This window comes from Ambystoma mexicanum, chromosome 10 (genome assembly GCF_040938575.1).
Source record: "Ambystoma mexicanum isolate Mex_15411 chromosome 10, UKY_AmexF1_1, whole genome shotgun sequence".
Taxonomy (NCBI): Eukaryota; Metazoa; Chordata; class Amphibia; order Caudata; family Ambystomatidae; genus Ambystoma; species Ambystoma mexicanum.
Genome location: NC_090932.1, coordinates 1310109608 through 1310135924, shown reverse-complemented (window position 1 = coordinate 1310135924; position 26317 = coordinate 1310109608). Strand labels below are relative to the sequence as shown.

Sequence of the window (26317 nt, the reverse complement as noted above, 5' to 3'; positions counted from 1 at the left end):
TATGCTTGATGTATGTTTGGGTCTTGAGTTCCATACTGCCCACTATTAGTGGCATATTAGTTGGATTTCGTGAGTTGTTGATAGACAGCACCATAAACTCTCAAATTTCTCTTAGTTAAACACTGGTCATCAACCATATCTGATTGGTCAAGATCTTGAGTTAGAAGAAAGCCTAGCTCATATAGGGCTGTTCTTGCTCCCCACAGGGTGTTTAATACTACCCCTGAGCGAATGAACAGTCTAGCCTTTGTGAGGTCAATGTCATCCACAAATTCAACTACATCAATGTCTGAGGAAGCTACGTCCTCTAGACTTGGTATTTCCCTGTATATGTTCAATATGCTCGAACGATTCAAGTCATACTGATCATATGGATGATCTCGGCATTTGATTAATAATCGATGACATTTCCTGTACATTTGTTGCTTCTCTAATGGTGCCAGCTCAGTATTTCTATTCATTGAGTTCAGTGAAGATGTTTGAGTTTTCGGAGGCATCAATCTATTTTCCGTGAGTTAAGAAACTTGGGTTTGTGGTTTTTTATGTACAGGTAATGTTAAAGACGGACCCTTCAATATTGGTTCGTAACAAGGAATTGGCAAACGTGGTGTATTAAATTACAAATTGTCCCCTAGCATTCCCTGATTGAGCACTGAATACTGGGCTATAGATTTCCTTATCTCCTCACGCATTTGTTCAATTCTGACTGAATTAGATTGCAAAGTCCAACCACAATGGGTAGGGCATTAAATAAGCACCTTATTTTCGTTTTCGTCATCTTTTCGGTTTTATTTATGTTTTTTACTTTCAATATTTTTTTACATTCTTTTTTTAAATTTCCGTTACTGGTTTTGTTTTAGTGAATATCTTGAATGAAGGTTGATTGGAGATCTTTTGCTGTTCATTCCCTTCGGTTGAATGTGGGTTGGGGGATGAAATTTCTCCATATTGACTGTCGTGTATGACAGATTTAAAAACGGTGGTGGGTGCAATTGTCATCTACCTAGAGACTGGTGCATGCACTTCAGTATGAGCTTCCGTTGCCGTTCTAGATGGCTTTTCCGCTATCTTCGTATACGCCAGAACATTGTGAGGTACCATATTCTCTTTAAGCAAAGGTTCAGTTTGGATGCTTACTGTGGTTTGACGACAGTGCCGAAAGATTTTATGATTTGAATGGTAGATTCTCACTATCATTAACTGCAACCGGTTCCTTGCAATTGGCAAGTTGTGTTAAAATAATTGTTTGATTATTTACTTTTTGGTCCAGTGCCTCACATAGTCTTGCTATAGCCAATAGAGCTGTGTTCATAGCGGCCAGTGTGTTAATTACTGCTACAGCTCCCGTATGCGGAGAATGAGAATTGTATTGTTGTTTAATTGGCTGTTGTGCACTAACAGGTTTCGGACCAAAATGTGAGCGACATGGGGTTGGGGCAATGAAAGACAACGAGTGAACTGGTGATCGGCGTGCCGAGCAGCCAAATATGCAGGACTCAAGTAGAGGGTACACCGGGTTGATGGAGTCCACCCACTTTTTTCAGAGGGTAGACTCAGTTCCCCCCAGCAAAAATTAGAAACTTTGAATGTATGAATTAAAACCACAATCGTCATGTTTGCTAGCCAGACACTTCACCACTGCGCTACATAACCTGATGAAAAATAACACACCACCTAAAGGTGAAATGTTCCATTTCGGTACTGCAAGTTCCAGGGAAAACATTTGTATTGGTTGTTTGAGTTTAGCACATGCACACCTTTTAAAGTTTTCCAAAACGCTATTAGAAAAAAATATCCTCTTTGTTTTGGGTGTGTGTTGATTTTATAAAAGGCAAATGCCATTCGTCCTGTGCAATTTGAGTGGTTATGCAAAGCTAATTTAATGAAATGTGCATATTTCTCTTGATATGCTAATTTCTGGTGACATCACATCCCATTGCGTTTGTTGTTGAGTACCTTCACTTTCAATTTTAGGACTTGACCCCTGCAAATATGTCAGGTGACTGTAAAATAGTCTGCTCAATAGGTCCCTTAGGCATGGAAATTAGCAGCACGTCATTGGACATATCAAGATTTTCCCGGTTTGTCGACATATAAATTGGCATGCAGTTGGATGAAATCACCAGTGTTGGAGTAAATAAATAGCACCTCCTGGGACTCAGAGCATGTACTGTTATGCAAATTCATAAATTCTAGAGCGTCATCATCCACTTGGCCTGTTACTGTTAATGCCTCGTATGCTTTTGGTAATTCGTGCTGTGCAGCCACAGTGCAGGCTCCTGGTTCATTGCTAGGCAGCGGGTTGCTCCAATTAACAGCGCCTAGATTAATAGGAGTTGTGTCACAATGCAACTAAGAAGCCTCCATTGTCGTGTCAGATATTTCAGCCCCAGTGTTTGTAAGCATTATGACTTCGGGGACGGCTTCTGTCGAAGTTGTAGTTCTAGCAATGACTTCTTGTTGTGTTGTCAAATTTTTAGCAGTGTCGGAATGTTTTGCCTATGTGCACAATTCGAGGTTCGTTGACATTATAATAGGCACGTATGTCAGTTCCCATCGACGTTGTGCGTCGATGGGTTTTCAGAGATAATATTTTATCAGCAACTGTGATATACAGTTTTTTCTGTGGCTTGCTAGACGAGCCCGTTTCAAGCACTTGCTTAATATGTAGTGGCATGTCAGACTTCAAAGAGTAGTCGGTCACAGACATATTGTAAAATAATATGAAGCAATTTCAGTATATCGTTGTGAACTTAACAGAGCCACTTGCTAAACTGCTATATAACTTAATTGCGTGACCGGGGGAAAGAGAGTACAAACAACCTTCTTACCTCTCTTCTTATATCCCTTTCACGACTCACAGCGCTTTTTATTTGTCTTTAAGGACTAGACAAATTTAATAGACCCTGCAAGTTGAAATTTCCCCCTAAACGCCACGCTTCCACCTAGACAGAGAGACAGCAGAACACTTGCAAACACACTTGTCCAAACGTGCGCACGCAAATGTGCGCGCGTGACACGTCCAATGTTTTATGGAATTCTGGGATATGGGGTGTGTCAGCAGCAGTAATGGCACTGTGTTTAGTCCAAGTAAAGTCCAAGAATTAACATCCAAGGTAGATGCGACGTCAATCAGCGGGTCCAGCGGTAGCAGCGAGACAGCAGCACACTTACAAACACACTTTCCCAAACGCGTAATAGTCTATTTATGTAGCGCCTATACACAGGGCCTCATTACGAGGTTGGAGGTAGCCTGGCCAGTTTTACCGTCAAGGCTACCGCCAAACTCGCATCCGGAGCTGGTAATTGCCTTTTCGCGAGTGGTGGGCCCAGTACATCCCCATTCCCATTTGAGCCCCATAAAGGCTCAATGGGAATGGGGAGGGTGGTAGCACCGGCACCGTTAATAACGGTACAGGTGCTACCATCATGTTCTGCTCGCGGGTGCCGGTACGGCCACCAGGTCAGACCTAGTGGCTGCAAGGGCACCCGCGAGCAGAACTCCTAGTATGGCGGTACGGTAGGAACGGTGCCGGTAGCGATACCGGCACCGTTGTTGCCTTACCGTCATACTTGTAATGAGGCCCAATGTGTTTCAAAGCGCTTCAAGGCAAGGGAGGGCACAAGGGAATATACAATTACATTCTTACAGGCCATGAACAGTAAGGGTACCTTTGTTGTTTCGATCACTGGGTCTTCTTGAGCTGGTTGTTTGGGGAGCACCAGTGAGCAGAGAATCTATCACAAAGACCTCTGACACTAGGTGAATGCGAGGGCTTGCTCAGTAGTGTTGGTGTGCGAGAGTGGAAGAGTTGCTCTGGGTTGTTGTGTGAGTATCTAGTAACACAGGGAGTGATATAGAGAAAGGTACAGGAAGTGTTCCATCCAGGCTGGCACGAGAGGCGGGGAGGCACGTGTACAATGCTGCACACATGTGAGAGCCAACCAGGTTGTATTCTTTAGCGAGGTGGCTGTGAAAGGGTTAAGTGTGAGAAAGAAAGTGAGTGTTTGCTCTACTTGTAGGTGTATGAGACATTAAGTGCTACTCAGGCATACTGCAAGTGCATGATGAAGTGAGAATCAGTGTGCGGGGGTGATATTGAGTGTCTGCTATGTCTTGGACAGGTGGGACAGACGTTTTTCTCTAGATCAGTGTGAGGAATTAGACCTCCCCCTACAAAGTGTTGCGAGAGGTGTGCAATTTCTACCATCCATAGCTTTGCAGAGGCTTTGTGCCAATCGAGAAGTCCCTTTGTAGAGAGGGCCACTGCATTGCAGGAGTTGCATAGGTGTCCTTTCCCCAGCTTGTTTGAAAGAAATGTATGGGGTACTATTTGTCTATTCTTTGTTTAGCTAAGGAAGTGACGCTTCGATCAGTGTGGTATTGGTGTTTTTTCCTTCTTCAATCAAATGGCAAGTGCACGATTGGCTGTATTCAGTCATTTGGTCGCTTCCTGTGGCCAATGATAAGGGTTTACCCAGTGGCTAGTGAGTTGCTTTTAATCACATGGTCTCTTCCTGTGACCCATGATAAGTGACTATTTATTGTGTTCAGTGTGCTATTGTGTTGCTTCACACAATATCTAGTTTTCCTCTGTTACAGTGTAAGAATGGGATCGGCGTACAATAGCTCCTTGATAACATGATATCCTTTTTTTCTCCTTGTTATACAGGGTAATAAGGGTGGGGTCAGTGTGCGGTTGGCTCTCTTCGGTCACATGGTCTGCTTCCTGAACTGCCATTTGCCGGCTCATATGGAGAATTCAGAGCAGCGAATGGAAAATTTCGAGAGCATCCTTCAGCTGCAGCAGTTTGAAGGTCCTCTAGCAAGCGGAGTCCTCGACCATGAGTAGGTAACTTCTGCCTTCTTCACCCTTCCTCTCCTCCGCTCACATGCTTCCATCCAGTGTCTCAACCCCATCTCTCCCGGCTCTCACTCCTATCTCTCCTGCTCGAGCCCTCCTTCCTCCTTTTCTGGCTCCTAAAAAATCTGCTTCCATCTGTCGCCTACCCTCCTAGCCCTCACTACATATCCCTAACGGGGATTTGCAATGCACCTTGTCCTGACACCACTCCACAGCAAGTCAACAACAAAGGAATCATTGGCCGATTAGCACATGTGTACCGCCAAAGCCCTCTTTTCATCCTTCGAAAGTGCCTTATGATCTCACTGGGAGCTTTACTTGTAAAAAGGAGCAGGTTCACCTAAAGTTATTGCTGAACAGGGTAGATGACCTGAGATATTTGTAGACATTGTAAAAGACCAGGAGATGAGGTATGATTTCCTCAACCTACCATGTAAAAACATAGCCGCATCGGAATGTTGCACCGCCATCATGATTATTCATGAGGTTCAATGTCAAGGACCAAACAAGGGCAGCCTTCTCTCTAAAAGAAGCAGCACAGCTGATTGATTTAGAGTGCAACACCTGTAATGCTTATTTAATGCAAGAGAATAACATTGATTTAGCTGGCAGTATGGGGGAAATAACCCTTAGTTCACATTGATGTATTAAGCCCCTAGCAGCAAACAACATTTATGACACTAACCCACACATGCCCACGTTATCCATTCCATTCGGATGGCAGTAGTCCAGGCCTGGTTTTAACTTTGCACTCTGGGGCTTGTAGTTTTTCAGGATTTACCCATTATAAACCCATGAATAGAAGTCTCAGAAAGCAAAGTTAAAACCAGGAGTGGTCAATTGAATGGATAATTTTGGTGTGTATGGACTCCCCGCCAGTGCCAGTTCCTTCACCTTTTAAGTAGAATCCCATCCATCACGACAGGTTTCAGTCAGGTACCCCCATCCCTCCCCCACACAGCTTTTGTCACAAATGTTTGTCCATCTGTCATATCAACAAATTAACTCTTACCCATCCAAATAGAGTTCTCCAAACTCTGACAACACACCGTGATCTGGTGCCACACTAATAGTTCATGAATCCAATCTTTAATATCCAGCTCTAAGAGACCTACTCTTGAAACCTTTCTATTTTCTGAATAATGACCTGATCCATTTACCATTTGCCCCCTTCCCCACCTGAAGCAGTTCTCATCTTCTCTCCTAGGGCCCTGGGGCAGCCATCATTTGGCTCTCCTTTCCAGAATCTGATTAAAAAAGAAAATACATATTGTTTCTTGAGGCCTCCATTGACCATACATTTGTTTTTCTCAAAATGGATGGATGCTTGCCCGTGCCTCCTGTCTGGGGTGCTCGGACAGTGGGAGCAAGCATACAACCATCCATTTTGAGAAATAATAAATGTATGGCCAATTAAGGCTTGAAGAAGATATATATATATAAAATCAGCTTCTGGAACCGAGCACAATACAATACGGAACACCCAATAGTATCTGCCATCTCCTGCATGGCCAACCCTGAATAAAATGCATGTCAAGCTTAACAAAAGCCTTGAGTAAGCGCTCTCCGGCGCAAGAAATGTGTCAGCTGATTTTGTTACAGATAAATTACTATATGAGCACACATTGTTCTTTCCAGATCTGTTTTGAGTGATTGGAAGAAGTCGATCTTAAGCAAAAGAACAATCGCACAAATGAAAAGGGAGCTGGAAGCCGAGAGGCGAGGGCGGGGTGCATTTAATAACAATAGGGCGCTGATGCTTCCACAGCAGCGTCTAATGAAAAATGTGGCACTCCCGCCTTCCTTTCCCCCCGCATGACCAGGCGCACGCGGCGGGAAGTTGGAATGCACCACATTTTTTGTTTTGCTGCCTGGGGCGTTGATGCCGCTAAGGCCGGCCATGCATTAGCTATTGCAAGCAACCATTTATTACATGCCCTCGTGCAATAAAACCCAGCAAAAACCTGTTCATCCGACTCCCCCTAAACTTTCTAACAAGTGCTACTGTTCAGCTTCCGTGAAATGTAACTAGGCAAAAGACAGGAGGAAGGCAGGGCAGACCCTTGCTTTCATCCAGATCCTTCTGGCTACATCAACTACTGCAGTGAACCCTTACATGATCCCATGTACTGGAATTGCTGAAGCACACTTACAGCTGATAATGGAGGCCCACCAATAACCGGCCTGAGAAAGCCTCATGGCTACATTATAGGCTGTAAAACAAACTTACAGACCCAAACCCCAGTGCTAACACCGGATAACCTCTCCCACTTTTAACTAGTTCACCTTCTTTGCTTGAGACTCTCTGCCTTGGATGATGTTCCTAGTAGGCCAACACCAGGCCCTTGCCTCGTCTCCGTTGCACAGTCTATGGCGACTCTTCTTGATCTTCAGCGACACTCATGTAGTCATTATGTTGTTAATCTCTAATGGCCATCTATCCATTAAGCATTCTGATATTGGTTCATATTTGAAGGCCAATTAATGTGCTCCCTCATTACCTTTTGGGTAGAAACACACCTGTATAAGGAAATCAAGGCAGACGGGACAGGTGAGTTGGTGGCCTGCCCTCAGAAGGAAACTGCCTCATCTCATTGGCCATTTAGGGGCACCAATCAGCCTGTTGGGAGATCTGCACGCTAAGCACAGTTCTGACTTCATCGCAGGCTGATTTGAAGACTGGTTCTCCACACATTTGTGCTACACAATCACATTTGAGGTATTTGAAATTCTCTTGCATTTGCCGCCCTCCCTGACTGGAGTTCCACGTTTTGATGCCCAAAACCCATTCCATTGGTAAGGTTTGTGATGAGTCCCAAGGCATTGCCACTGTTCCCATGTGGGAACCCCCTTCCCATGAGACCAGGAAGGTGAGGCCGCTACCCGAGAGTACACCTGGGGATGGTACTTAGTCAGTGGACCTCATGGGGAGGGAAGCCCTCCATGGGGCAAGTGACAATAGCCTTGGAAGAACTCAGTATTCACTCCCTCCATTTCTGTCCCCTTTTTCCTCTCACCCCACTCAGTCCCCTGTGGCCCCCAAACCTCTATGTATCTCTGTAGAGAAGAGCACTTCATTCATACCAAACATACTGGGAAGAGGAAGAGCGAGGCTTACCTAGGCAGAGTACCTACCATCACTGACACGAGTAAGATCAGACAAGGATGGGAAAATCCCACCGCGTTACCAACATAAGTAGTACAGTCTACAAGAGACATCCCTGATGATAAAAAAGCAAGGAACGACTGTGTACCTCGTCAAGCCAGTCCTGGAGGAGCGAGGAACCAGCAGCTGATTCTGTGGCGAGTGACCAGAGGAACAGAGAACAGGATGCTGTCAAGAGGGGATGAGATTCTCCAGTACATCCATGGATAAGGAACCTGTCCGGTGACGGGGAGAGAAGAAACCCAACCACCGAAGCCAAAGCAAGAAGAAACCTGACTGGCGAAGCCACGCAGCTGAGGACGCCAGAGAGAGCACACTGCTGTGCAGACGCTACGAGCAGGGCACAGAATGCGGAAGCAGTACAGAAACCTTGCTCTTCTACCAGAACAGACCGGAGACTGTAACAGCATTTCCCAAAGGTAAGGAAAGGGTTGGGCTGGCTGATGGGACACAGTGGGGGCCAAATAGATAAAAGAGAAATTTACCAATATCCTGAGAGACAGAAAGGGATACAGACCGAACTGTAAAAGATGAAACAAACTTTTAAAAATATCCCCTGTGGAACAGTACCTGGCAAGAGAGTACACCAGGTCTGTTCAAATGGACTTTGAGTGAAGCCGAGGGAAAAGGGCCATCGGAAACAACACATCAGGGTCTGGGACCCATATGAAGTCTGGCGAGTCCCGCAAAAGTAAGATACATGTGTCAAGGACCCACACAGCTCTGAAGAAGCACATAGTCACAGGGCTGGGGTCCAGAGGAAGTTGGGGAGATCTCGAGATAGCCCGGGGGGGGTTGCTGGGGGTTCTGGGAACCATGTAGGAGCGAAGGAGAGGTGCAAGAAGTTAAACCAAGGGGCCAGAGGACCCCACGCCAAAAGAAGAGATACTTTCTGGAATTCCAAGATCTACAGTCAAGTCTGGCAGGATTGTGAACCAGACTTGACGCTACATTTGTGAAGTGGAGAAAGAACAGGTAAAGAGACACTTCTCTCATACTTGCGAACTGTGTTTTTGTGACAAAAAGGTCTACAGTTAAGTCTTGCAGGATAGTGAACCAGACTTGACACTACATTTGTGAGCTGGAGAAAGAACCGGGGAAGAGAGACCCCCCAACCCCCCACTCCGATACTGGAGACCTGTGCTGTGTGAGAAGAAGACCTGGAGTTCAAGTCTGGTGAGATAGTAAACCAGATTTGATACTACATTGGTGAACTGGACGAAGAATAGGGGAAGACACTACCCACCCTTTTATATTTGGAAACTGTGTTTTGTTGTAAGAAGACCTACAGTCAAGTCTGACAGGACCGTAAACCAGACTTGAGATTACATTTCTGAAGGAAGAGGGTAGACAATTATCTTTTAAATCCTGTTTTGTTTTTGTATACATGTATAAGAGCATCCAACAGCAAGAACTCTTAAGTTAAAGAACCATTCAGTGTGTTTTCTTATCAAGAACTGAACATTTGAAGCCCTTACCCAGAGCGAGAGAAGCCTCCTCCTGGATCAAGAAGACACCCAGTTTTCCTTAGTTAGTCTAGAGTGTAAGGGACGGAAATAGGTTTGGACACAGGATGGTGGACATTTTACTTTACTGGACAACCTGACATAGTCCTTAGTATTTTTGTTGAGGTAGGGTAACCCCTCATAGAAATAGGCAAGATAGGTGTTTCCTTCCCTTTTCCTTTTATAAATAAAAGTCTTTGCCAACAAACATGCCACCACTGTGTCAGACTCCTACTTCTGCACCCTTCCAGGTTGTTTACAGTTTCAGTCTCCCGTGTCCCTTTTCTGGGCTATCTACACCCTAAAATGTATCACTTTAAGTGGATATTAGCAGTTGTGGTTATTATTGACCTCGCAGCTTATTAGAATGCTCAGAATGCAGTCAATAACTACAGTTATTGACTGCATTCCAAACCATCTTCAGAAGCAGACTGGAAGTCTGTAGCTGCATTCGAGAAACAGAAAAGCATTTTCCCAGCAAGAGACAAATAATATCCACTTTAAAGGAAGATAAAGCATTAATTATTAAATATTAATAACATGGATGCTTGTAGATCTCTTTCTGCCAAATAGCCTCCCTTCCCCCTCCCCTTTTTTTAGTTCCTACTGCCTTGTGTGGACCCCTAGTGATCTGCTTCCCTCGCCATGTATTTCCCACATGACTAGTAAAGCTCTTGGTTGTTTCCCGAAGCTAAGCCTGCTCACAACAAATACCCTAATATTCATAATAATAATAAAACACTGCTTTAGCTTTGTATAGAAACAACTTTAATATTACACTCAAGACACTGTTACTGTTCAAGCAAGTTTACAAGCAGGAATGTGTACCGTATAAAGATAACCATGCTCTTCCATACCCTGCCAAAGTGATTAAAAGCCTCAGAATATTAATGGACAACGACCAAACATTTGAACCGCAAGTCAACACAATAGTTAAGAAGTGTTTCTTCCACTTACACACAATCAAGCGGATACTAACTTTCTTCACCTTCCCACATAGAACACCCGCCATCATTGCCCTTGTCATGTCAAGAATAGACTACACCAATGGCATCTACCTTGGAATGCTGGACTACCTTACCAAAGAACTACTGTGAATGCAGAATGCAGCAGCACGACTACTTCTCATGCTAAGAGAAAACACATCAACCATCACGGAGAACTCTTCGTTGGCTACCAGTCAAAAACATTATTTCTTTAGAGCACACTGTAACCCACAGAGCAATCCAGGCCAAGGAGTGGAATTCATACAGGGAAAAATCTACATCTGCAAACCAAATCAAACACTGATGTCCAGCATTGACATTTGCCTCAAACCAATACAATACTCTGAAATTTGGTGGATCCACATTCTCCTGCAACTCGGCAAAACTCAGGGATCCACTCCCGAAGGAAATATGAACAACAGAAGACCAACAAAAAGTCTTGAAATTGCTAAAAACTTGTCTCTTTAACTCACCAAGCTAAACAGGAAACGCTGATGAATGGGAACAGCCAACACAAAAGAAACACCCAACATAACCAAAACCTAATAAACCTAAAACCTGGATAGCCAAGGAAACCATGCTTTTTAACACAAACCACCATAGAAGAATATGGGCGCGTCAGACCAACATACATATTGCATAGAAGGGCGCAGACTAACATCACTAACTAACTCTACAAAAAACCTTCTGATATCCTGCATACTCACCCTCTAACACCAAACAAAACACACACATACCTCTACTGCAGCAGAAACAAAAAAACACAGCAAACAACACACATTCAGCAACACGCAACTAAACACAACAGGCTACACACAACTAAACCACCGGCACACAAATCATCCCACAAACACTACTACACAAAACATCACCTAACCCTTACCAACTAAAAATAAACCGAGCACAGAGACACCAGATTTTCCGAACTGGAGCCAAAAACAGCACATCAATCTCTCTAGCGCTGTCCCTCTCGATCCCACTAACTAAGCACTCCCAGCCCTCCTTTCTTTTCAGATCTGCCAGAGAACCTGGACACCATGAAGATGGTGGTGGTTTGCGGTATAAATCACAATAACATAACAAATAACATATTTAAATATTACAAAATTAAACCATTTTTTATTTAGCAACAAGTTGTGTGTATTCCTTTATTCTCTATCAAACTAATGTTTTTACTTCACCACAATTACCATTTTGTGTGAATTGGCTTATAGTCCTTGCAGGGGTCATTATCGCTTGGTATTATAGCTCAAGTGAAAGGTAGGTCATTATCCCATGATGACATTTTCAGTCCGTTTGTAAGACTATGGGGGGTCATTACAAGTTGGGCGGTAAGGGATACCGGGCACCGGTAAGGAGACCGGTTCCGGTAATCCCTTACCGCCCAATTCCGCGGTCCCTTAGCGGGAACCGTAAAGGACGTGTGGTCTGACCACATGTCCTTTATGGGTCCCGCTAAGGGACCAGGGCGCTAATAACAGGCCTGCTATTCGCGAACCCTTATGGGGGCTCAGATGGGAATGAGGAATGGTTGGTTCAATGGGGACTTACCGGTCCCTCCAGGGTCGGAATGCAACGGTAAGTCCCCATTGAACCAGACTGGTGCCGTACCCGGTACTGGAGGCAGCCATGGTGCAAATAGCACCATGGCTACCTCCAACATGCAATGAGGCCCTATATTATAGTATACTTGGTGTGCCAACAAAATTATTTGTAGAAATGGTTTTGTTTCCTCTTCTCATTCTTGTCTTCTTCATGTTTCCCATCATTTCAAAGATCTGTTTGCCCCCTTGTCTCATTGGTAACCATCTCCCATGATCGGACCACCCATTCCTCCCTCTTCCTTAGGTCATTCATCATTGGGCCTGCTTCTTCAACTAATGGGAGTTGCTATTTAACCAGACTGAATATGTGACCTCTCCTGTTCCCTCCCAGGCCCTTTGCACAGGACCAACTTCTCATTTCACCACTAAAACTCAGGATGTCCTGTCCACTCTCTCCTCTTCCTTTCCCTCTACCACTTCCGGGCCCCCTTTATGGCTGTCTCTCTTTTCTCCTCCTTCACTGTGTTCATTCCTGATGATGTTTCTAGATCTATGAAAGTCTGCTCCTCCAAAACCATCAAGAACCACATCGACACCCTTGCTCCAGCCTAGGCCGATTTCTGCATTCAGTCTTCTTTTGCCACTGGAACCGCCCCTTCTCCCCTAAAGCACCTCCTTGTGCACCCCCTTCTCAAGATGCCCTCTGCCAATCCTTCCTCTCCGGCAAACTATCACCCGATCTCTATCACTCCTTTCCTGGGCAAACTCCTAGAAAAGCTGGCCATCTCCCAGCTTACTCTCCATACTGAATCTGTTGGTTGTCTCCATGACCACGAGTCTGGCTTTAGAGCAGAAACTGCTCTCCTGAACACATGTGAAGACCTGCTCTCAAATCTAGACTTTAACCGATCCTCTGCTTTCACTATGGTCAACCACGTCATCCTGATCAACCATTTCCGTGATAACCTGGGCATCACGGGTCAGGCCCTAGCATGGTTGACCTCCTTTCTCTCTGATTGACCCTCCCAGGTCCAACTTGGGTCCTTTCTCTCTACCACCTATCTCTCTACATGTGGTGTTCCCCAGGGTTCAAACCTCTCACCCTGGCTCTTCAACCATTACTTGGCATCTCTGGCCCACCTCATCTCTACCTTCTGTTCTATCTTTCAGTGTTATGCAGATGACACTCAGCTCTCCTTCAGGCTCCCCTCAGCCTCCTCTGCTGTCTCGCTCATACCTGACTGTCAAGAATGGTGTTCCTCCAACGATCTCTGACTTAATGCCATTAAGACTGAGATCCTTTTCATTGGGACCCCTGCTCGCGCATTCCCTCTTTCATTCTGGCAACCCGCCCTGGGCCCTCTACCCGCACCTTCCTGTGAGGCGAAGATACTTGGGGTAATCTTCGACTCCACCCCCTCCTTCTCTCCTCACATCTATGACATCTCTAAGAAGTCAATCTACCAGCTGCACCTCAGAGGTACTCTTCCTTTTCACAATTTCCCCAGAAGCTCACTGTCTTCACAGCCCTGGTTATTTCTAGGCTGCACTACTGCAACAGTCTTGTACAGGAGGGCGGAGTGACCGCTGACGGGCCCATGGGATCAGAGCTCACCCTCGAGTACTTTTAAGACGAGATGGCTGCACCTTGTGGAGGAGGGGGTGCAGGAGTCCCTTACTCCAACACCATTCAATAAGGACAACTCAGTAGTTTGGAAAAGGGAAGTCTGTTTAATGACAAGTAGAAAAAACGGGGAAACACATGGAAATCAACAGTGATGCGATCGCCTGTCTCGCTTCAACTCCCAAATTCTTCACTCAGACAGCAATAGTTATAGTACATTCTCGTCATCATTGACGTGTTACACTCAAAGTTTGTCATGCAGTTCTATTGGTTGGAAAAGGTAACTTAAGTATAGGTGCTATATCTGTATATGGTAACAGAGCGTGAGGATTGGATAACTCTTATCAGGTGGGCGCCTACGCCCATCCCTCTACATCACTCATGATAGACGTCACTACAAATACGACATCTCATTGGTTCTACTAGCTATAGGACCCTAGATTATTTGGTCCATTGTTATTGGGTAGGTTACACCCCTAGACATACATCTCCTCTTTAATTAGCAGCATGCACAATGGACACCCAGATGCGGTATGCCCCAAGATTCACCCTGCCTCCCTTCCATCAATCAGTACTTTAGGGCTATTTGTCAATTAGTTGGCTAAGGATGGCCTCGAAACTGTAGCCTCTTATCAGGAAAAGTTATGGCATCCTCGGGTTCTGGGTGACATCAGACGTTGGTACCTATTTGCGCTTGGCTGGTCACGTGTCTGTTTACCATGAATCTGCTTCATTTTCCTTCTTTTCGTGTATTTGATTCTACCTTAGCCTTGCCACCTGCCTGGGCCTCCTTATCTCGACCTTCACTGGCTGGCTGCTATGCTCTTAAGTTTTGTTTCTTCGAAGTTGCCACTCTCCTCCCTTCCTGGAGTTGACCTCGAATTCCCAGGCATGAGCTGCTTTGTGCTCAGTTTCGATTCCGCTCTTTCCTTCTGGCTTTAGCTGGAATATGAATCTCAGCCTTGTTGGCCCCTTTCAGCCTGGGCTTAATTCTGCTTTTACAAAATGGAGTCGCACTTGTATAATGTGCTTCATTGAGGTAGATATATAATTGGCGCTTGCCACTCTATTCATCTACTGAGCATTGCAAGCAGTACCGTTTTCTTAACTTCTTGCGTTCCAAGCCTATTGACAGGCGTTAGCTGATTGAATACTTCCATTCCGTTTTACAGCTACGTTTTCTTACGTTTCAACATCGCCTCTTCTAAGTCCATTACATCAATAGTCATGGCTGTTCGTCCTTGCGTGTCATCTTTTGGTTGTCGTTTCGTTCATCTGTGGGTCTGTCCGGGCCCTTGTGTCGTCACCATTCGCCTTCCATTAAGGCTCTTTGGGTCTCTTCGGGGACAGTTTGCAAGTAGTCTTCATTTCGTGTTAACTGCTGGTACGGTTGTCTCAGTGGGTATCGTGCTGCCCAAGGTTGTCTGGTTATGGGTACTTCAACAGGTATTGCTCTTCTGATGGGCACTGGGCAGAGTCCTAATGCCGCTCTCTGTTGGTTTATTTGTTCCTCATACGTGACATCTTGGCGAGTATGTTCCTGGCACCTCAAAATGGGGGGCTGGGGTGCAGGCCTTATCTGGGACCTCCTCTACAGTCTCTTTCTAAATCTGTCTGCCTCTACTCTTCGCCCTTTGCAACTAATCCAGAACAGGACTGCAAGATTTGTCCTTGGCCTCAAGCCCAGCGATCTTATCTCTCCAGCACTGAAATCTCTCCACTAGCTCCCAGTGGCTGCAAGGATCAAGTTCAATACCCTCTGCATCGTCCACAAGGCTTTCTGGGGCCGGGGACGACACTACATCCAACTCTCTCTTCTTAAGCATCTTCTTTCTCGAGCCCTCCGCTCATACACCTCCAAATCTCTGAGGGTCAGACGCTTCTGCAGGCAGAGAGTGGGAGTAGATCTCTGTACTCAGCTGGGCCCTCCCTCTGGAACAGCTCCCCTGCCTCTCTCAAAGTTAAGCAGGACCACCTAAGGTTCCAGAAGCAACTCAAGACCTTCCTCTTCGCTTCTGCTTTCTCTCTCTCTCGCTCTCTCTCTCTCTCTCTCTCTCTCTCCCCTGCTGATGCTCCTGTCTACTGTGCTAATTGGTTACCAGGCCACCCACTGAACCTCACGGATACCAGGCTCCTGCACAACCAGTAGCCCCTTGCACTGCCTCCGGGCCTCCCACACACTTAGGGACAGTGCCCTGCCTCCCTGCACTTACTTGAGCAACCACCCATGCAGCACTTACTGTGTTTTTGCCACTGCATTCCCCCCGCTCCTGGCACTTCTCCCCTTTCCTCCCCCTGCAATTGCATGATCTGAATGACACAAGGCCAAGTAAAATCGTTTGTTTTGTCCTCCCTCTGTCTCCCCTTCCTGGTCTTGTCGCGCCTAGAAACACTTGTGTATTGCGGGTTATAAATGACTTATTATATCATATCATGTACAGTATGTCACTTCCTCTAAACACTCCTAAAGCTATGTTGGACCACGCTTAGATTTCCCATCCGGAAATTTGATTTAATTAATTTCCACCTACATGGAGTCCCTATTAGCACCAACCTGATATATCTCCTCGAAATAAATTAAATTGCTCCACACGCTTTGCAAATCTCATCGAAATAAGAGCAGCAGCTTCCAAAGATCTCCTAAAATAGTGTAACATGTTGGTAACGAGGAAAACATGTTTATATTTGTGTATTTGATAGCTGCATAAATGCATTCATGGATCAATAGGCATGCAATCAGGCAATTAAGTGCTCTGGCACCATACGTGGTGCTGCCGGGCACCCTCCTCCACACACAATGGATTCCTATTTGCCAGCGCTGTGTGCCTGGCGCTTACACAGGCCACAACCTCATAATGTGCTGTAGCTCTTGTAGTCTGAAAACCTTACCTTTGACCCGCATAGTCCGAGAATCCCACCCCTGAGCCCAACAGGACTTGCTGACTGGTCAAGATGTGCTGAGGTCACCTGGGTATCTGTGCTCTTTCTACTGGAGGGTGGACACAGTATCACGACAGGTGAGCCACAGAACAGGCTGCTTGGGCAGGACATGCGTCTCCTGTCTCATAATGTCTCCTTCTTTTCCTCAGCATCGTATTCTGGTTTGGGGACCTGAACTTTCGGATAGAAGACTTTGACATGCACTTTGTGAAATATGCCATTGATAACAACAAGCTGGGCTTACTCTGGGAGAAGGACCAGGTAAGGTGGCCATGTGACTCACCAAATGTAGGGGCATAGCATTGGGACTGTAAATAAATCGCATGGCCAGAATAAGGCATACTTGGCGATAACAGAGTTATCATGCCAAAGAACCTGCAATAGGTCATAGAATCTCCCATGGCACCTCATACATGTTAGTATAAGAGCATCACTGTGAACAATGCTCATTGTGAGTGAATGTCCCGCCAGGCAGATGCACGGATCTCCTATATACAGGTACAGGATGCCAGCATGTCTCTATTAATGTGCAGGGTGTGATACTTTGCCTTTAAACACTTGCTTGATCTTAGTGAATTGTTATAAACTGGCCTCAGGTGCAGTGTTCCTACAAACGAGTGTATGAAAACATGTGGCCATATGAACATGTGATTGTGTTCCTGTACTGACTTGCAGGGCCAGGTTGTGGCCACATATCCATGTTCAGTGTGAAAGTGTATCAAAGTGTTCATATATGAAGGAGAGTACACAGCATCAGTAGGGGTCACCTTGAAATGGATTCTGACTTTTTTGAGCCATTCTATTTATCTCTATGAAGGCGACACTTAGGGATTACATGCAGTTACATGGTTTGGCAGATGCTTATGATGCTGGCAGTTCTCCCTTGAAGAAGGTCAGAATAATGGCTATACTGGGGGTCCTCTTGCCATCCCATCTATGAACACTTCTCAAAGACAGAGACAGGAGAAAATGAGGTGCCCGGGTGATTTTCTTCTCAGCAGTCTTTATTAGGTGCAGTTACAAGACACAGGGCCTCATCATGACCTCGGCGGTAACCCTTAAATCCGGCGGTAGCGCTATTACCGCCGGATTTAAGGGTCCGCCGAATCAGGGCCTCGGCAGATTTCAACCCAGCTCTGAGCTGGTGTGAAATGCGCCGAGAATTCGTGCTCATACCGCCGGCGGGAAATCCGCCGGCGGTATGAGCGCAAAATTTCCCCATTGAGCCCAATGGGGAATGGGGCATTCCCGAATGGGCTCAATGGGGAATGGGGACTTCCAAGTCCGCCCAACTTGTGATCCCGCGCTATTAGCGCCGGGGGCTATGGCAGTCGCGCTAATAGCCCCCGCGCTAATACTGCCGGCGTTACCGCCGAGGTCGTGATGAGGCCCACAATCTGGAAAAGCACTTGCCAACATTTTTCCCTCAACCTGCTTATATAGGCTATTTGGATGATGCAATATCCTTATGCAAATGACTACTTTGGTGAGAGTATGTTTCTAATAGGTTCTCTTAGCCAGAGAAAAAACTCACTTTAACATGATTGGGTGGCTTATCTGGTGCACCCCAAACCCACATTAGCATAGTTGGCATCCACTATTTTTCCTGATGCACAAAACTGATCAGCTTATTTTTTGACTTGGCTGGACACACTTTGCTCTCCTCAGTATAACATAGACTTCATCATTAATCTTGTCTGCTTTTCCTGCCAAGTTCAATTTTTGTTTAACAAACCACCCAATTATTTCACTGCGAGATGCTGCCAATGCCTATCTCTAATGTATTAGCCTCTGTAGCTTGTCAGCATGAGTCATGGTTTTCCACACCTGCCTTAAAACTGGACACCATTTTGTACTTGAGTAATACATTTTGAAATACATCTTTGTGTGATAATGAATTAATTCCACAGAGCTGTATTATTTATTTATATAAGCATTTCTCACTTTGTATCCCTTATTTATCATTTATATTTATATACTCATGGTATGTATGTGAAATGTAAAGCACCCTTCACTTCCTGGGTCATTCTAACCCAAATAAGCGCAGTGCCATGTGCACGTTTTACCTTAAATAAAGGCACTATAATCCTGATTTCTGCAATAATAGAACCTTTTGATCTGCCTATCATGTTATCTATACTCAGTTGAGGGGGGAGGGGTTGGCACCTCCTGTGCATGGCTGAAAGGCGCTGGCTTTTTTAGTACTGTATTATGTCAAGATACAGAGTCTATTAGAAGCTAAACCCTGGAAATGCTTTGTGCAGCTATGTTTCTGTCATGTTAGAATGCTCCCTATGGTTTGTAAGATGCCATGCAAGCATGTCTTGTCCCTACAAACAGTTACAATGAGGGAATATTCCCTATAACGTTCCCCATAACAAGGTCATGAGTGAGTGCATACAACATGTGGGTTGAATTAAAGGGTACATACATAAGGTGTGATGATGTTGAATGCCCTTCCTCAAGGCTCTGGTCGATGCAGCTGTTGGTGGCCACAACGCTGTGTGAAGTGCTCGGTGTATTGGTGAAGTTAGTCTTTATTCCTGGAAGCCAGATAGTTTGCTTTTCTATTTAGGGCCAGTGGAAGCTGGTTCCTCATCAGAGGCCTTGCGCTCTGGAGATATTCATGGCCAGACCTTATTCGTTATATCATGGAATGACTTCGACAGGAGGTCATTGGATCATAAGTAGCAAGGTCCACAGTATCTAATGATATTCTTTTGCAGGTATCGTTGAGCGGCGAACATTCTAAATTCATCCCAATTAAGGGATTTTCCTATTTTTGAGATATGATTATGTTTTCTGCAGTAATGGAGGAATCTGGCGGCTACATTTTCAGCAGAGTGTTATTGCTGTAAGAGACCAACACCAAGGCCATCTTAGATGCCGTTGTGGAAGTCTCACTTGGCATTTATAAGACCCACTGCCTATGCTTTGGGCAGTGGGATGAGAATTGCCTCAATTTCCAAATGGAATTAGACACAACTGTCCAAACTGTGCGCTTAAGTATATCAAAGAGTCCCGTTGTACATTTTATTTGATCTTCTCTTTCTTAGAGTTTGACGGAGCCAAGCACTGGGGCGGGTGGCTCTTGGAATTGTTTGAGAGCACTGGGGCTTTTTCAGAACATGTTTAGTTTTTCATGTGTTAAGTTGGATGCAGTTCCCAATGTCTTCTGTATACGGAGGTAATGTCTGGAAGTGGTCAAGAAAGCCAGTCACACTTGCCCACATTGGATACCTTCAGGATATAAATGGAAGGCAAGGCTAAAAGGGCTGAGAAAGTGTACTGGTGGCATGGACAAAGGCAGGAACACTATTGAGATTGAAAAAAGTACTGGTTTTAAAGAAAATAATCAATTGTCACAAATCAAACGAACCAGCCCAGAGTCTGAGGACTGGCTTTATGGGGCTCACTTTAATGAAATTAGCAATTTGGCGGTGGACAGGCTTTACCTGTTGACATACACTTAGGCGGCCTCCCGCTGCTAAATTTTCATCATTTGCACAGCAGAGCACAGAAATGCAGGTAAAATGGTGACATACACTTGTGTATGCTGTCTTTTGCCATGCAGTTTTGCACTCCGCCACCCATGGCAAGCACTGCTCGAAAATAAAACTAAACCATGCCCGAAAGGCAAGCATGGCAGGCAGCATTTATTATGGATCCCTATTGGGCCTGCCTGCTTTATGCTAATGTATAAAGCAGACGGACCCCATAGGGATCACCAGCATTTGCACTGGCATGAAAATCCATGCTAGCGCAAATGCAGGAGCATTTGTATGGCGGAGAGGAAGGCGGTGGCAGATATCCAAGTTGTTTTCCACCCCTCCTCTCCGCCATACAAATGAATGAAAATGTGCCGTGACATCAATGGAAGGTGTTAAAGCCTTGCACAGGATTTTTACACCTTGCGTTCACATTATGCCACTATAGAAAATGTGCTCTAATGACTTCTGACAACTGTGATAGCAAGATAGAAAAGCACATGGTGTCAATGACTGCCAACCAAAATTCCAATAGTAAAGAGAGAGGTCACTCCTTATCACACTTTATCAATGGAACTTAAGAGAATGCGCCTACAAACATGTGCACTGTGAGAGTGAACCTCTCCAAATGGGTGCAGGTTCAGAGTGTACCCTATAAAAAATATGCACGTGAGACTAAATCTGTATGAACAGGTTGACCAGGTTGACCCACATTGTCAAGAAGTGAAGAGCTTTTCGAATAGTCCATATGAGTGACACCCAAGACAACCACATCAACTTCCTGTCCTGTTAATGATACCTCCTAACTGAACCTTCAGTGCAGAGACATTCCTCTACAAACATTCCTCCCACGAAACAGCATTTTACACTTGCCCCATTCCACACTCACTCTCTTTTCTGCTAATTCTCAGTCACAAGGGGCAGCCCCATCACTATTGTTACGCACAAGGTGCGATTGAGCCTCTATAAACAGGTGCAGCGTAGTAATGCCACTCAACAACTGGTTCAGGGTGATAGTGGACCACTATCAAGATATGCAGAGCCTCAGTGGGTGCTCCAGTGTCTTTGAGTCAGTTAAACGCTTCTCTGTTACCATGGCAGTGTATTGGAGTTGGGTGGCTCAATGAGTTTGACCGTGCTCAGTTGCAAAGGTTGTGTCTTCAGATTGGTGACTTACACAATCAGTGGTGCAATGGTGTTGTGACGAATCAACTTCCGGGGTACCAGCGGTCCAGGGATGAATATCAGTTTCTAAACCATCAAGCAGCCGCACACCTCTAGTACACCAGAAGGGATCCAAACAGATTGTAAACCACAAGCAAATTAGAAACCTCCATGTCTATTTTTGGTAATGTGGATGGAACGGCAGGCTTATCTTCACAAGGTTGTGGATTGTTGGTTAGTTGCAACACAGCGAAAATACAATTATTACCCAATGATGAAAGGGACTGTCCGGTCAAGGTTGTATACAAATATATACTTTATTCCTATCACAACAGACAGTTCTAGCACACTAGAAAATACAACACACCCTATAAAGGAATGTAGAGGACAGTTTCAAACAGTAGGATTCAAGATCATTGGTTGTCCCAACAAGCTCCCCTTGTTCGTTAGGGAGACTGGGGAAAGGGTCTTTCCCCCTTTTTGTTTCACCAGCCTCCACTTCTACGGAAGTCGGCCTTGAGTAATTAAACTCCATCAAATGCCCTATATAGTGGGTCTTTCCCAAACCATTTATTCCCATACTCCAAGGGAACTTGTGGTTTCCAAGTCCCCTTCTTGGGCCCATCAGGAAAATATCCTTGATTGAGAGCCCTATCCCTTTTTCTGCAATCCCCAGGGTAACTTGCTTCTGGTGGAGTTGCTGGGGGGAGGGGGAGAAGTGTGGGGCGGCAGATGCTGATCATGCTGGGAGATCCAAAATACTGAAAATGATCACCCCTGTAACTCAGCTCCTAGTCTGCCTTAACTTCACTCACGTAATCCATGTTCTAATCCTTGCTTTGGTCACCTCTTGCTGTACAGGCTCCAAGGGTCTGTTATGGATTGTAATCACCACTCTACCTACCTACTGTGAATATGTCACTTTGTAGGGAAATAGGCCATCTGTTGACGGCTCTGCGAGAGGGGTTACTGTTCTAACCTTTGACTCTATCCCGGGACCAATCAGAGACGGGCAACATTATAAAATCTGTTTCTATTGCAACACCTTTGCCAAAATGTTGATTTGCATTAAAGAGCACCTACCATCGAATTTCTAGGTTGGTAGTGCATTGTTACCAGGTATGAGAGAACCAGTGGAGTCTTGGCATGCAGCTTTATTTTTTACGCTTCATTATTTACAATAAAACGACATTGCTGCAAGACCTGGATTTGAGACTATCAAAAGAAAGGGGAGGGACAACCCCTTTATAACGGGCGGGCTCCTTACTGCATGCAGCATCCAGCCACAGCAGAAGGACGCCTGCCCGCTACACGGAAGAAGTGGTTTTCGTTTCTCATTTTGTATCATTGGAGAAGGATCGTCTGCAGCCGGGGATAAGCCAGAGAGACTGCAGAGAAGGCGGGAGCGGCGCTGGTCGGAGAAGCCGCGGGACCGTACAGGGCGAATCCCAGGGGGGGGGAGAGCAGGACTATCTGCCGCCGATCCAGCCCACCAAAGCAAGCCCAGGTGAGCGAGAGGGTTACAGCACCTGGCTCAGCCGCCGACGGAACGAAGCGGAGCGGCGGAAACCAGGCACCCACTGCAGGACCAGCCGCTCGAGGATCTGAACAGCTGAGGGTGCGGCGGTAGCAGGAAAAGCGGAAGACGGGGATCCGCTGCAGGACCAGCTGCCCGAGGATCGGAACAGCGGAGGTGAGTGGCGGCAGCAGGAGCAGCGGAAGACAGGGATCTGCTGCAGCACCAGCCTCCAGAAGATCTGAAGAGCGGAGGTGAGCGGCAGCAGCAGGAGAAACGGAGCAGCGTACTGAAGCTCCGAGAAAGTCAATGCGTACCAGAGGGTGAGCGAGCCATTGGGCGAACTTTCTCGCCGCGAGCACCTGAGGTAGAAGCATGTTACCAGTTGCCAAACTAAGGGCTTCCTGGCCTGTCCGTGCAGAAGCTGCAAGAGAATGGCCTGGCCCTCTGCCCGCTCTCTCTCCATGTGGTCTAGTTACTGGTTTCAGAGCCACCAACAATGAGTGTGCCCCTGCCCAGACTCTCCTGATCCTCACCTTCTGTGGAGAAAAGGGTATGCAGTGATAAAATCGCCGCAAAAAGGTCGCCTGTACAAAAAATCTCGGCAAAATTGCTGTAGTTTGACTTGTTAAAGATGTACACCATTTCAGGGGAGCGGGGGTTGCAGGGGTGTCCTCCACTCCCCTTAAATGGTATAATGGGTCTGAGAGTTGCGGGGGTGTCCCCTGCATCCTTTGCATGGATTGCGGTGGCAAAACCACCGCCTTTTTGCCACGCTATTTTGTGTCCACGGCCATTTTTGCTGCAATTTTAACACATGGAACCGCGAAAAGTCCTGAACTGAACAGTTCTCCTCATCATTCCCCCTGAACTTGAGTGCGCCCAGCCTCCACAATGAAGCAGAGTCTTCAGTGCACGGGCCTTGCCACCTCTATGAATCCTGAGACCCGGGTCAGGAGTGTAACCCACTTTTGGGAAGTGCACTTGCTAAGCTTTGCCACCGTGCTACTCCTACCCAGAAAGGGAACCTGGGCAGCCTGTCTCTGAGGGCTGCTCACTGAACCCCATATGCCACACCCTTAACCCTTAACAGGAGCTGGAGTCTCAAGGGTACTTGTACTCCAACTCGGGATTGGGTAGATGGACCTTGGTCATGTTCTGTTTGACATTTAGCACCCCCCTAACGCCGGGGTAGATGTGGTGCGGCTCCGAGCACTTTGCCTGAGATGGATGCAGGCCTCGCTCTAAGGATGTGTTTGCCGTAGACAGCAATTACAAGCCTCTTAAGATATATGTTTTTCTATTATTCTTTATAATGTATAATTTTAACCATACAGTTCAGCAACCATTTCTGTTTGCATGTATTTTAGTTTTGTTAATTAATAATAATAATTTAGCATTTATATAGCGTTACAAACCCTCAAGTATCCGATCGCTGCTTTTTTATTACCCACGGTGTGTGGTGCTCATTTATCAACCTCGGAAGGATGAAAGGCTGAGTTTGGCGCTGCCGGGATTCAAACCTGCATCAGCAGGCTCTGCACAGATGTCAAAACGAGCGCTTTACTCGCTGTGCTATCGGACCGACTAATGTATTATTTTATTCTAAAATTATATTTATTGGGACATGGCTTCTTTATTGATAATGCTGTTCAAAACATATGTTGCCTACCCTGTAAACTTCGCTGTTTATCATTCAAACTTGGCCTTGACTTTCACCCCCATCAAAGAGCAGAGATGCTTTCTCCAAACAACCAACATTCCCATGCGTACTCTTCAAGGTCTTCTTGCTTAGTTACTGCATCGCTGATATCCCAAAGATCCACCCACAAAAAAAGGATAATAACTTGATTTCATTGTTGACACAGAAAATAATAGTGTTCTTGACCAACCACAACTAATGGCATGGCCCAACCACTCTTTTTATTCCATTTTGTGTTTTATTGCTTTATCTGAACTTCTCATTCCAAGAACCATTAAAACTCCTGGGTTCAGAGCCTGGAGACATTGGAACATGGAAGACCTTGCAGCCCGCCTTCACTGTGCCGGTCTGCTAAGGTCTTACATCACCTGGAGTCTGCCATTAGTCTTTTGAGTCCCATTGCCCAAAAAAGGCGATTCTAATAAATGCTCTCCAAATGCAATCCTTGGAAACAAATAAAGGGTCGGGAGAGAGAATCTGGCGGCCTGCACCTGCATTTCTGAGATGCCCATGGGCACATTTTCATGAATGGCATTTGCGTGTCAGCATCTGGGAGGTGCTCCAGGTTTGCTGCGGCTTCAGGCATCTGAATCGGGTGCAAATAAGGGATGCACGTCTGCAGTGCTCCCAGGCCCCTTCTGATTGGCTCGAGTGCAGATCTCCGAACCAGGCCTTTTTGGACTTTTCAGTTGGAGGACAAAAGAGCCCCGCTGGCCTCTTTGCGCCTCCCGGAGGTTGCTTTGCCAGATCCCGAGTAGGATCTCCTCTGGAGTATTGTGTTAATCAGCAGAATCCATTTGGATGGGTTTATTTGTTAATGTGCATTACATTGTGGGTAATACAGAGGCACTGAAACACTGTTTGGCACTGGATGTAGAGTTCATTAAATGAAGCTGATGCAGGAGAATGAATTGGGGCTGCACAGCCAGCAGCCAAGAATAAGGACAATTGGTGCTTGAGTCACAATCAAGTGAGCAGCAGGTAGAATAGGCTATCTTGTGATTTTTTTTTTTTGTTGTATAATTGTGATCTTCATGCCTCCCCAGTGTCGTTAGCTCGTTCCCCTTTCCCAGGCTCTGCCACTATGCTTGTCACGTTAAATGTTTAGGTTGTAAATGCCGTGCTCTGCAGGATGCATGCATAATTAAGATGCTGGCGTTGTCTGCCCTGGGCCTCCATGACTCATGCAACAGCTGGTCTGGCAATGCACTGTATCCCCTGTTATTCCTTACCTGCCTCCACCCCCGCCCACCCCCACCACCCACAGCAATGTGCAGGTTTTTGAACTTGTTTACACAAACACTTCAACTTCCTTGCTGCTCAATTCCCTCAGCTGAGAGGACGGTTGAGGGGGAACAGAGGGTAAGAAACAACCTCCCTCACTGTCTACAATATTAACATCTTGTTTTTTGGTTGCACCTCATATAGGATTCTTCTGACTCCAAAGCGCTGTAATAATATTCTATTTAAAAAAAATACTGGTACTTTTTATAGACCTTGGTTTGATGGAAGGTCTGAGTCCGCCATGCTAGGATTCAAACTTGCAAAGTGCGGGCCGGTCCCATGTCAGATGAGTGCTTAACCTCTGAGCTATCTATGTGTTCGTTCCTTTTCCAGGAAAACTCGAGCGACGAGTGTATTCCACCACTGACCCTCTGTCTCCTCTGTCTCCACAGCTGACTATGGCGAAAGGCACTGAGCATGTGCTGCGGGGCTTCCTGGAGGGACCCCTGAAGTTTCCTCCCACCTACAAGTTTGATGTTGGCACCAACAACTATGACACCAGGTAGCGCCAAAGTAGCAACATCAGCAGCTGC

The 26317-nt window shown here is 45.9% G+C and overlaps 1 protein-coding gene across 1 annotated transcript in view; it reads left to right on the top strand.

Annotated features, from left to right (window-relative positions):
- The window catches only part of INPP5J (inositol polyphosphate-5-phosphatase J), a 225956-nt gene that overhangs the window by 97583 nt on the left and 102056 nt on the right, over positions 1 to 26317 (top strand). The window contains exons 6-8 of the mRNA XM_069619342.1: positions 4674 to 4849; positions 16780 to 16891; positions 26177 to 26286. Of these exons, the coding sequence (XP_069475443.1) occupies positions 4674 to 4849; positions 16780 to 16891; positions 26177 to 26286 (398 nt within the window). The remainder of the gene's footprint in view (positions 1 to 4673; positions 4850 to 16779; positions 16892 to 26176; positions 26287 to 26317) is intronic.